General features: G+C 46.0%; 1 protein-coding gene across 5 annotated transcripts in view; it reads right to left on the bottom strand.

The window, feature by feature from the left end:
* Nucleotides 1-13,360, bottom strand: part of MAPKAP1 (MAPK associated protein 1) — a 94,215-nt gene that overhangs the window by 1,384 nt on the left and 79,471 nt on the right. For all 5 annotated transcript variants that reach the window (XM_062011709.1, XM_062011712.1, XM_062011710.1 and 2 more), the window contains 2 exons: nucleotides 9,413-9,550; nucleotides 662-759 (listed from right to left, as the gene is read on the bottom strand). In XM_062011709.1, the coding sequence (XP_061867693.1) occupies nucleotides 662-759; nucleotides 9,413-9,550 (236 nt within the window). The remainder of the gene's footprint in view (nucleotides 1-661; nucleotides 760-9,412; nucleotides 9,551-13,360) is intronic.

The following is a 13,360-nucleotide window of genomic DNA, read 5'->3' as shown; positions in this document are numbered from 1 at the left end:
ACGTCATTCAAAGCAAATCTGTTTTTTTTCCCCCTAGTTTATGACCAGTCTCAGGTGAGTCCAGTGCTCTGGTTACAAGAGCTTTGTTAAGATAAAGTAGCAACGGAAGAACCAGACCAGTACTTGGTGGAGCAAGCAGCAAAGCCCCCAAACACATTCACCTTCTCTGCTATGAACAAAAATGCCTTTACCCTACGTCAGTTGTTTAGCAGCCCTCCACATGCCACAGAGAAGCAAAGCAAACAGAACAGATGGCTTTGCCAAAATCACTGCTTTTGACATTTTGAGCTGCTATAAAATATTAGCTCCCAGAAAACAAAGTTTAAACGTCCAGGGCACGGGGCTCGCAGAGCGTCGCGTGTCTGCAGAGGGAAACAAGAACATTCACTGGTTCCCTGTGGAATCCCATGGAGAAATGGTGTCTCTAACGTGAAACAAGTGAAAATGAACATCTTCTACACAAATCATCAGTCTGCTGCAGGGCTGTTTGAGGAATGAATAAAGTAACAAGCAGCAAGCCATGAGCCCTGGGAGGTAAACACAGCCGAGCGGCGTTTGGGCGCTGCACCCTTCACGGGTTCCAGAGCCTCCTGAACGCTTCCCTGACTAACAACTGGTAAAACACACGGGATCTGGGGTCACATTAACATTTCATACTCACCTTCAGTACAATTTCATTGACAGTAGCAGCATCTGATTCAAAGTACAGGTGTTTGTAGTCATGATTGCTTAGATATGTAAGTTTAAATATTGCATGACCTGCAAAGATAAGAAAAAAACTGTTCAGAATCTTCCTGCAAAGTTTCAGCAGAGCTTGTGTGCCTGACAGAAGAAAAACACAGATGGTGATCTTAGCATACCATCAGCACAACAGAAGGGAGTAATGAAACGCTGACAGGCTTCTCATGTCATTTCAATTTCAGGCAAGTGGTGGCTTACAGGAGCAGCTGAACTCCAGTCAATAAAGTTCGTTTTCCCATCACATCCCCACTGCAGGAAATGCAAAGATCTATCAAAAGGCTAGTTAGCTGCCGCTCATCCCCAGGCCGGGCTCCAGTTAAACTGCCACGTTAGGGCTCCTTTATGGAACTAGTCACTGGATAATCGCCACATGCAGAAATAAGTGTTCTATTTAACATGAAAAGCCAATTAACCCCAGAATCGCCACTCCAAGAGCCTCTCCCCAAAACATCCTACCCAAAGGGCCCTGGGACAGTCTGGAGGATTCCACCGAGGTTCTTTTGGGTCTTGGAAGTTCATTGGGTGGCTTTGGGTCTGGATCCAGGCTCCTTCCGCCTGGTTCAGACGTTTCCTTCTGTTGAGAAGCCCTCTCTCCCCACGCTGCCCTCCCATCGCCGGCTCCTCGAGCTGTGCCCAACCTGCCACGCTGGCCACGAACCCAGCCCCCCGACGGGTGATTGAGTGGGAAGAAGCTGAGCAGAGTTTTCTTTGGGAAGCCCCATTACAGCATTATGTTTCTGTGCTCCATGTCCACATTACGCTGCTTACAGCATGAAATATTAGTTTGCTGAGATCCGACCTGGCACTCAGCTCTGCTACTCCGCTAGCCAGATGGAATTTATGAATTGTGAGATTGATTTCCATTTCCAAGAGTGCTTAAATATGTGATGTACCTCTTTCCAATAGAGCACCACCCCTGACAATTCAGAGATCAATAGGAACTTCAGTGGGTTTATATCTTCCATATAAGAATCTCTGGTAGCAAACAGCAGCAGCTCAAGTGGCTTCCACTGCACGTGACGGCAGGATCGCAACAAACGCAGATCCTGCATGAACGGCTTCCTTACCCACACTCCTACACACACAACAGCTTGGTGTCCTTTAGCTTGCAGGTCTGAAACACAAGTGTTCAACTCAGGCAAATGTCAGTGCTGTCTGTCAGTGCCCAGCTCCACGGCCAGCAGCCCCGGCTGCGCCAACCCAACGGGGCACCTCTGCACCCAGAACCAGCATCCTGCACCCGCAACTGCTCAGCCCTGCCATGCAAACACATGCAATCCTCAACTATGTTCCTCTGTTAAAACATTTATGGGAGGCAAATGAATTGACAGAAATGAATCTGCTACCACAGGCTTTTGTCACAATGTAGGTACAACCCTGTCCTGCCCTTGATGCTCTGCAAGCACTGCTCAGCAATAACCAAAACATCCCTGTGTTACCAACATTCTCCTCAGCATGAACCCAAAATACAGCCCCGGAGCAAAGACAATTAACTCTCTCCCTGCCGAGCCCAGGTGGAAGCCGAGGGGAGCCCGGCAGAGCTGTGCAGCTCGGTGCTGGCCCCCATGGCAGCACACCCACCGCTCCCCTCTGGCCTCAGCTCCGAGTGCTGATACATCTTTTCTAACCCTGGAACACAAACAGGTTCCTGTGTGGTTACACCTGGAGGAAAGCCCACAGCAGACAGAAGGGCAAGGTGCTAATTCACTGAGGAGAGCTCATTTACTCTTTCAGCACAATGTCTTAAATTAAATTGTTTGGCATATCTCCTAATTTTTAACACTACTATACTGCCAAAAAAGTGGAGAGGCCAGTTAGGGCACCACCAGTAATCCTCCCAGTCAGCAGCACGGCGGGTGCAAAGCGGCTGCTCACGTTTCTCCTCTCTGTGCAGCTTCTCCTGTGACCTCCACCCCGTGCTCCATCCCCATCTTCCCAGTGCTTCCACACAGCAGCTGAGAAACACTGCTGAACCACAGAAATACTGACTAAAACGTGCTTACAGACTCACTGAGCCTTGTGCTAATTCCTGCGAGTTACAGTCTCGGGAAAATGCACACAAGCTTTGCAGTCCACCACACCTCACTTGCTACAGGTGACTGAAACTTCCACTATTTAACTAAGTAATAAACTCCTTTTATCAGAGCCTCAAAACCAGACTTTTTTGTTTTCCTGGAACACATTGCAAGGGTGTGAATTTGCACAAAAAAAGACCATTTTTTCCCCCAATCTGACAAGACTAGAGACAGTTTTTCTTCTTCCTCTCCCATCCCCCAACTCTGACTGTACCAAAACCCTCTCTTTTGCCAAAGCCACTCTCCACAACACCATGCTCTGAATTAAATCACTAATTAGATGGAGAATGAAAAGAATATTCATGACTTGGACAAAACAGAAAACAAACACTGGGAAATGCAAATTTATGTTAATGTTGCAATATACCTTGATGATTGCTTTGTCATTACAGGGCCATAAGGCAAAAGTCAACAATTAAGAGTTATTAGTGGAATAAATAGCTAGAGAAAGGCCTCTCTGAAGAACAAAACACTTCTGGGCATCATTTCACATCATCACAGACTTTCACCACTTCAGAAACTGTGACTACAACAGGCTCAGACCTTGAAATCTCTCCTCACTGACTCAGAAAGGATTACAGGAATGATGAGAATAAAATACACAGAAGCAGTGGTTCTGTACAAAGGCAAATGTACTTAAAACACTGCAGGAGATGGAGTGGCCTCTGCTCACTCACCACTGTTATATTTCATCTAAAAGCTTTGAAATCCACATGTGCTACCTCAAAAACGATGCCGTGACCCTGGAACGGGGCCTGATGATCCTACAAAAGCACAAGCATTGCATGACCATCAAAACATCCCTCCTGGTGACCTCCAAGAGCAAGAGAACTCAGAAGTTTCTTCTAGGGGGATGTCACAACATGCACCATGGCCACAGCCAGAGCAGCAGGGCTCCAGAGCAGAGCTCAGTCAGGGTCACGAACAGGAACGTTGGCCTCAGTGTAGCAGTTAAGCCTGTTTCACCCAAGCAATATTCATCTGAGAGGTTCAGATTTCAGAGGCAGCGCTGGCCGTGAAAGCTACGGATGAAATCCTGAGCCCCCCGGTGCCAGCAGAGTTGGGGCTGCACACCATGTACCCCTGATGGATCCCTGTCAAACTGAGCACTGCTGGAGTGGGAACCAATGACTCAAATGTTAGGGAAAAAGACAACAGTTGCAGTCCTGCTGGCTTGCCCCATTCTCCTGGGGAGCAGCAAATTTCCTGTTCACTGTTCCTGCAACTCGGGTCTTCATGTCCTGCTGCAGGCTATAGTAGGGGTCTTGTTTCCAGGTGTCCTCAAAGCTGAGCTGCAATCAAGGTGCTGCATACCTCCACTTCTGTGTCCAACTGTGGTAACTAGTCACACATCTGGAATTTTTTCCCCAAAGCCCTTTGTTTCATCTTCCAATTATCATCAAAGGCAGAATACTAATAAACAATTTTGCAGGAATAGTGAAAATTGGGGTTGCCCAAAACCTCTTCACCAGCAACCTTGTTTGGGAAAAAAGGAGATGATAAATAAATCAAAATGCACTAAGCAGTGTTTCCACATGGCAATCGCCTCCTTCATTGCGTCTGCACCTCATCAATCACGCCATTGTCTGCTTGAAAGGCGAGCCTTGTAAATGTCATATCCACTCAAGCCCAAGGAGAAGCGAATCAAAATGCAGCAAGGAGTTTTAATTGGATAGTGTAATTAAACTAAAAAACCCCAGCAGAATAGCTTTGACAGGATAGATGAAGACCCCTTTTAATAGGGCTACAAAACATATTTGTTAAAAGGATGAGGCAATGTATGCTCCTGATTGTGCTCCAGAGTACTTTTATGTGAAGGCTGCTCGATGGGGATGGATTCAGCAAGTGGCAGCCACGTCTGTGGGGCCGTGGTTAGCGGGGCTTCGTCCCCAAAGCACTGCAGCTCCTTCGGCCACAGCCCTCGCTGCCACACACCCTACCGGCCGTGGCCTGAGCCGCACGGCCTCCACCGCGCCCTGGCACCCCCAGCCTGTGCCAGGCCCCGGCACCCCCAGCCCTGTGCCAGGCCCCGGCACCCCCAGCCCTGTGCCAGGCCCCGGCACCCCCAGCCTGTGCCAGGCCCAGCCATGGAAAACCCGCACACGGCAAACCCGAGTGGCCCTGAACGTCCTGTCTGAGGCACGGAACCGCTCCGCACGCCGTGTGCACAGCAGTCAGACTCGTTTCCTTCCGTTAGACACTTTGAGATTTCTGCCACTCCAAGACCGAAGTTTGGGAACGTTTCCCTCTGCTGAACCCGCTCTTTACCTTTTGATAGCATCTGTGATGAGTGTCCCCTCAGGTATGAATTTCCTCTGTTATTTCACTCACCGCATCACTCACAGCGGGAGTGTGAATATCAGGAACTACCACGCAATGTTTTGTGCACCATTTGCAGAGCACATGGGTAACTGTTGCCTCTCTGCTCCTGCTCCACTGCAGGGCTCTGAGCAAACGTGCAACATCTCTATTTCAGCTCCCCAAGCAGCAGGAATCCACGCCTTCCCCATGCTTTCTGTGTGTTTTTAGTCCTTTCACGACCCAGTAATGAATTCATTAAATTAGTATTACCCAACGTGCATAATCTGGAGGAACTGGATACTGAATTAAAACATCAAGTACTTTTAGCTTTAAATGAAAAGTACATAAAAGCATTTCGGGCATCACTTTGGCTATCACTTACAGCCAGTATGAATACTGCTAGAAAAGCTATTTTCGTGCAGATGTGGAATTCAATGGGAAAGACTGACTCGTGTAGCAACATCAATCAAAACGTCGGCTCCACTGGCAGCTCTCGACAGTAAGGCGGGTTCAAAGGTCACAGGATAAAGAAAAAGCCAAGCTCTGGTTCAGCTCTAATATCTCCTCGCCAGAAGTCTTGCAAAGGTACCTACCCCCCTTCTGTACTAGGCGGCTTTCATTAATCTTCTTGCCATCTTTTTTAACTAGTCATGCAGAACCGCTCGATAGCGAGACATATAATGGGGAGGCCCTGTGCCTATTACCAGGTTAACACTCTGTTAAGCCCCAGTGCAACAATGGAATAAGAATTTAAAGGAAATCTTAAACTGCAGGGTGCAAAGCAGGCAATTAAATCACAACCCGAAGTTCCCGATGTACTCCGTGACCTACAGAACACCTTTTGTTAGACCACCTTGATATTAAGGATGTGTTGACCTGGCAACTGAGACGTATCTGCTTTATGAAATGAAAAAACATCCAACCCAGAAGAATGACCAACGAGAAGGTTTCAAGTAAACCACCAAATAAATCCCGTTTCTGCAGCTACTGTAAATACGCCCCAACAGGAGAATCCCACATAGGTTGAACAGGTTGAAGTGTGCCCAGGTGGTCAGGCTGAGTGTCCCGAGGGGAGCTCAGCCCCCAGGCCGGGGCAGGGCCAGCCCCACCATCGCAGCTGCACGGGGACTCTGCGCTTCAGCTGCACGGGGGCTCTGCGCTTCGCAGAGGCAGCGGCCAGTGACACTGAAGTTTCTCCCCTGTGCAAGTAATGTAAGAGACATTAAGAGAATCAGATTTCCTTTAAATTACACTATTGCAAAGGGATATAATTGCATTAAACGTATTATGTTGCTTCCTTAAGACTTTATATTATGTACACTTAATTGAGATACAAAGCCCTTTTCAGCTATAAAAATGACAACTACTTTATTAAGGCTTAAATCTTATTTCTCAATGATAGGATGCTTCCTTTCAGGACTCAAAAACATTCAGAATCTCTCGTGGTAATCAGACCGAACCTGATTTAAACAAGCCGTTTCTGCAGAGTCTTTTCAGGTTCTAATGGCATTTGATGGAGGCAGCAGGGCCATTACCTCTGCCCTCTGTCTCAAGCCAGGGCGTCTGATCTAATTTACAAATAGAAATTCAAATGCTGACCCAGGTCTACTACAAGGGCAAACAAAAATCATCAGCCATTCCTGCCTACAATACCCACACTAATGGCAAATTAGATGCCAAAGCTTTCTGTTTTCATTTTCTGTTCTCACTGACTGCAGCTCCATGTCCTGTGAAGTCGCTGCACGGGAAAGCTTCAGCCCGGCCGCAGCCACCCCGCTGCCCTCCCTAAGCATTCACACCACGTCCTTCCTCAAGTTGCTGAGTCCTTTAGCACTCACACAAGTGCCACTAAAGCTTTGTTGCACTGCCTTTTCAAAGAAAACTAACAGGAGATAAGTCTGAGGCTCCCCACTGAACTGATACACAACTTCTGTAGAGATGTACCAGCAAAAAATACAAAATCTCTTCAACCTGCAGAAGGAGCTCACTGAATGTTAAACTGCATCAACTGTGCTCAGAGAAACAATTGCTGCTGGAACCTCCAGCTAGACTGATCACAGTGACCAAACTCCACCCCCAACACCTCTTGTCCTTACTAAAAAGGGAGGTCACATTTGGAGGCTCCTGCAAACCTTTCACCTCTCTTCAGCATTAAAGAAGTCAGACTAGCAAAGCAGCTTTACTGTAACCCCAGCCAGCGGCCGTGTCCAGGGAAGGGCTGGCAGCCCAATCAAGCAGCCACCCCCTTTTCACCAGCTGTAACTGTACCAGCACTGCCACATGTGCACAACACTCTGAAAGACGAGATGGAGCGTGTTTGTGTTACAAGAGATAAAAACATGAAAACAAAATATATTGCAGAACTCAAAGACCTTATCTTTACCCAGCCTCTCTTTCTTTCCAATAATTCATTCAAGGAAGATCCAGGAATAATTTTTGATGTAAACTCTGCTACAAACATACATCACTATGCTGATAAAAATCACAGACAAAACTTGTGAAATACAGTGAGTTTCATTCCTTTATGCTACTAAAATAACTTTTTTCCATTTAAAATTCAAGAGATACTGATCTGCTGTTAAGAGTTCCCCAAAATGTATCATCCTGAGATGTCACACTAAAAGTCTCTCCTGCTGCCCTAAAATAATGACTTTTGGAACATCTCTAGTGAATCAGGAAGAGGTCAGCAGATTTCAAGAGGAATTATTTTCTCCTTTTAGAACGATGATGAACACTTATTTAATAGGAAAAGTTTATGACAGCCCTGTGAAAGTGAGTAACTAAAAATGCTCTGTACCATAAAGGCTGCCGTTGTGGTAACCTGTCAGTGTCCTCACCAACGCGACCATGATTCTTCATTCAGCTGTCTCCACGTGAAGGTGTTGTCCTTCTGCTGCTGGAGTCTATTTCAGCATTGAAATCCTGTCCCTTATTTCTCCCTGGGCTGGCAGGATTTGGGTACAAACGTCACTGCCCACAGCAGCAGGTGCTGCCCCTGGGGCTGAGGAGCCCCATTTCCTGCAGGGTGCAGTTCTGAGGGTGCTCAGGGACAGCGTGAAGGTCTCAGACACTGGGTTGACAGGACTGTGATCTGGAAACTTTGGCTTTTCAGACACAGCCCCATTTTGTGGCACAATTCTATCCTCACAAGAGTTTGCATTTGAAATGAAATGTGTCTACAAGCCCAGAGGTGTTAATGTAAAACTGCACCTTGAACTATAGAGACAACCATTACATGTTCTGGACTACCTGATCATTAGGGAAGTCTCTCCTTCACATAACCATGAAATCTTGCTGGAGAGACAGCAAAAGAAGACAATGACTGGAGTAAGAACATGGAAGTAGGAAGGGGTAATGAAGGGGAGAAGGATATAGTTCAATAATTGCTGATAAAATCTGTGGCAGCCATAAATTTACTCTTCCAAGAGAATTCAACAGATCATTACCTCTGTAAATATGTATCACATAATTCTCCCTCTCTGTCACCTTGCAGATAAGTACTTAATACCGAGCATCCCTACCCTGCAAACGCACGAGCGTCATAAAATCCATCTGAGCTTTTGAACCGCAGTTACTTTTTGATAGTAGACAGTTACATTTTGGCACCGCCAGACATTGCCCCATTCCCCCAGGGCCTATCGTGCTTTTTAAAACAGATTTTACAGCTACAGAATCTCATTACTCCACTGATACAACAAGCAAAAGCACTTGGCTTTTACACTCCAAACATGGCAAACTCTGAGCTCTTGTTGATGTCAGCCTGTCCTCCCACGAGCTCAGCTATCGCTGCTGCCCAGGCAGGTCACTGCTCTCAGCGTGGCGTGTCATCATTCCAGTGACCCTGCAGCCACAGCTGAAGCGAATTGAGACTGTGCTGGTACTTACTGCACGTCTGAGATCCTCAGCTGCACCCAAGAAATGGCTTAAAACCAGTCTGGATCTTAGGGAGCTAAAAAAAATTGCAATTATGTTGAAGCATATATTTGACTACCATGCTCTGGGGCTGGAGTTCGGCGTTTCCTCGGTATGACACTGTTTGCAGCTACTGACAGTGGGCAAGAAACACTCTTAATGATGCCATTAGCTGTAAGAAGCGTTAAAAGGACACTCATAAAATGTGTGTCTGTTTATGTTGTGCTTGCTCTCTGTTACAGAATGGAGTCAGATTAAAACCATCCTATAATGAATAAAATACACCTATAGAAAGAAAAGGACATGGTAGCAATAATTCTTTGGACATCTAGCACATACAGGGAGGGAGAGAAGAGAGAACATAAATAAAAAGGACTACTCACTTGGGCTTTTTTCTTCCGCAAGGTCACAGGCACAGAGGAGTTCAGAATCGATTGAAATGGGTTTCTGCTTAATCCAAAACTTAGTGCTGGCCTTCTGATTAGTAACAGGGTCTATCTCTACCTTGTCTCCAGAAATACCTGAGATGAGAAAGAATAGAAAGCCACAATAATGACCTGTTTAAGCTATTTCATATCAGCTGTTTGACACACTTTATAAATCTTAAATGGGATGAAAGTATATTGCCCTTCTGGGCTTTTTGAAAGCACGGGAGCTTTTGAAGCCAAAAGCAAACGGTTATCAAACTGCATTGGTAATCTGCATTTTATTCTCCTGCATAAGCACATCAACGAGAAAGAAACATCACAGAAAAAACCCCTCTCAACACATACAGAGCTCTTCTGGAAGCAGTAACTACATGAGCCACAGGATTTATAGAAAGATAGGGCTGTTTTTTCCATCACTGCTGTTACATGTAATCGACACTATCACAGACAGGCGTGTGCACAGCTCCTGTACAGCACAACCACCGCGAGCCCTCGTACGGGCGGCCAGCGCTCCCTCACAGCACTGCACAAACGCCCTTTGTGTTACCCGGACACTCACAAACAAAGACCTCCAGTCCTACAGATCCTGTGCGTTTTCCACACTGCTGGCATTTTAAAGCCAGCTGTAATTAGGCTGCTTTGCAAGCAAGCTGAGGATCTGTGCAGCTCCTGGCACGGGCACCGGGCCCTGCTTCCCAACGCGGCCTCCCCAGATGGCCGGTGCCTCCCTACCGCTGCGCAGGGGCACGACGCTGCCACAGCCAACGCCACAGCAGCCGCTTGGGAGCCAGAGCACAAAATGCCTGTTGTGCCCCTGCAGTTGCTCCCGAGGCCGTGTGAGCAGAGCCCCTTGCTGCGAGGCACTGGCCCCGCCACGCTGCCCCGCCAGCCGCAGCTCGTGTGCAGTACCTGCTGATGGGGCTCAAGATCCTTCCCAGTGTGCTTTTTACATCACCATGTGTGAAGCCTTAAAAAATAATTACATTTCTTCTGCCATGAGTTATTGGTGAAGCTCGTGAGAAAGAGACAAAAGGAAGCACTACAGGGAAAAATGTTTTTTGCACATCATTTAACTCTTGCGTCTCTGGACAACCAGCAGGGATAACCTCTTCCCTCTTGAGGGTTTTGGCTGTGATGCTTTCAAATGCATTGCACTTGGCACCAGAAAACCTAAAGGGGCTGATGACAAAACTTAGAGGAGATGTGACAAAAGTGGGATGCCACACAGACAATGGCTCTCCCAATCCCTCCAAAATTAACTCAGCATTTCATAAAGCCTGGTCATCGCTGTGGAATTTGCAAACCACATTGTTTGTACTTCAAGCAACTCTGAAATCAAAGTGTGTAGAGAGGAAGGAGGAGACATCTCCAGTGGGCTTCTTGTCACAGTCCCTTCCACTAACACAAGGCTGCCTTCATTTTAGCTCTGGTTATTATGGCCAGTTATAATAATGCCACCAGTCCCCTCCTCCCTCCTATTAGTGCAAGAATGTGCTTTGTCATTAAACATACGTCACATCAGAGAGATCACATTTCAATTAAGCATTGTATCAAGAGTCCAATTAACACGAGGACTGCTAGAACTAGCTAATTTGAGCAGGCTGATGCTGTACTGGAGCCTGTTTTGGTTTGTAATTTGATTTTGGGCAGATGATTTAAATTTGGTGTTGCTCCTTAACCGCAACGGTTAATCATCAAAAACAGCATTTCTGTAGCTTAAGGAAAATATGCAAAGTTCACGGTGCAAGTTCTTATTTTCTCACTGAAAAGAGTCAAAGCAAGTTCTACAAATAAAGGTGCAGATTCTTTGTGTGTGAGGGCTGTTCCCTGTCCCTTCCTCTAAAAGCCTCACCCCTGAAAACATCCTTTACAATTTTTCACTGTATGGTCCTGCAACGTCCGAATTCACAGTCAGTCAATACTCCTAATGCACCTGGTTAATTTGATGGGATTTGTCAGGTAACTCCACTGGAAAATTATATAAAACTGTTCCAGATGAACAGATGATAGTGACATGAATTAAAGTGATAGAACAATAGTGGAATATAAACCAGAAATGACACCCAAAGTGGCTGTTGATTTATTGCCATCCTGAGTTTGGTTCTGGGCTTCCATGTATATTAGTGCTACAAATCTGGGTCCATTTAGCAGAGAGATGCTCATACATACATCACCAGCTCCTGCTCCAAGCCAAGGTCACTCCCCATTGCATCAATCTTTTCAGCAGAGGCTACTTCACCAAGCATGGATTTTGTAACCGTCTCAGAGGTAACAGACTTCCTCCTCTTTCATCTTTTTTTTATCATGTAAAATACACTTTAACTTCTATTATTTTTATCTGCAAATTGTTGCTGTATACTTCATCCATTATTCCTATATCTCGACATCACTGGCTTAAGCTCACACACATCCAAACAGCACGTTGACAAAGAATGTTGTCTTTTTGTGTTATTGTTCTCACAATCTGTATGTGCTGAAACCTAAAATCAAAACACTATTATGTATGTGGCTTCTGCAGTCTCTGTGCCGCAGCACAAATTAGTCATACTCAAAAACCAAGTAAAAATGCTGCTTCTACTATTTTGTTTTAATTCATTCATTTTATCAAAAGAAATGTCGTCGATGCATTAGCCCAGTGACACTGTTCTGGTTTCGCTTCCTTTGTTGGGGTCTACAACTGCCCCCCTTCTGAAGTCCTTGCCAGCAGCAATTTTCCAAGACAATATGCTGCTTTGAGTTTTGCTAGTGTGATACACAAGCAAATGCATCTTACTCCTTCACAATGTGGTACAGTCTTTGCACATACTACTGGGTGTGCATTACACTAATATGAGCTAAAACAGAAAACCCCAGACCTTAAACTGCTACAGCAAAAGCTTCCCACCGTAACACAACCATCGGTCAAAGGTGCTCATTCCTCACGTGCATCTCTCACCATTTACGTGTCACTTTTTACTAGAGGAGCACTATGCACAGTGATGGAGCTTGCTCCGGCATGTTCAGTAAACCTGGCCTCAAATGCAGTGAACAGGCCTCAAAACTGCTAAAATGTTTCAAAAGCTACCCAAACACAGCTCACACTATTGCCACCTGTTCTATGCAACTGGAACGAAGTCCAATACAGCACCTACTCAAATTCAGTGACAGAAGTGTGTCATTGAACACCACAGCACACTGTGGGGAGCAGAGATGAGCTACGCCGTTTCCTCCACCACTTCTGGGTTCTGTCAAATGTAAACATCCTTCCACATGAAGCCTGGGAAACTGGGACACTTCCAGTGCAACCACTGTATGGTATTTCAGCTCATCTGACTGCTCCTGCACTGCTCCACATCATCCATGCTGTCAGTAAGGAGCAGTGGGATGATTTTGGACTCTACAAAAGCTGTCACTTTGCTACGGCTGCTACATAAACCCAACAACATAAAAGTGCTACAGAGAAAAGTCTTTGCAACTGGCCACCACCAAACCGACACAGAACAGCTCCCAAACCACGGCTCCTGACAGGCAATGGAAAAAAGGAGACACGGTTTTTTACCCTTCAGGCTGTGGAGCAGCCGGTCACTTGCAGCAGATGAACACATCAACACTCAGCAGCCCTGATCCAAATAGCACCTCAATGCTTATTTTACCACCATTGCTCTTTTAATACCTTAAAAAACTCAGGGGAAACACTGGCAACATGCACTTGTTTTGACTTTATTGCAGGGTTCTGATGGGGTACATTTGCCCAAGCTTTGAGTACCCCACTGGGCTCTTTAGGTTACAAAAATCACGTTGTCAGTATGCTGCCATCAAAATATACAAGTTCATAGATTGTTATAAAAGGGAAATTTGATGGTCCTTAAACTACTGGACAGGGTCAGCTCCTTCACTGCTACACAAGTTAAGCCATTTGTTTCC

The sequence above is a fragment of the Colius striatus genome, chromosome 19 (genome assembly GCF_028858725.1).
Source record: "Colius striatus isolate bColStr4 chromosome 19, bColStr4.1.hap1, whole genome shotgun sequence".
NCBI classification, from domain to species: domain Eukaryota; kingdom Metazoa; phylum Chordata; class Aves; order Coliiformes; family Coliidae; genus Colius; species Colius striatus.
This window is presented reverse-complemented; position numbering and strand designations above follow the sequence as displayed.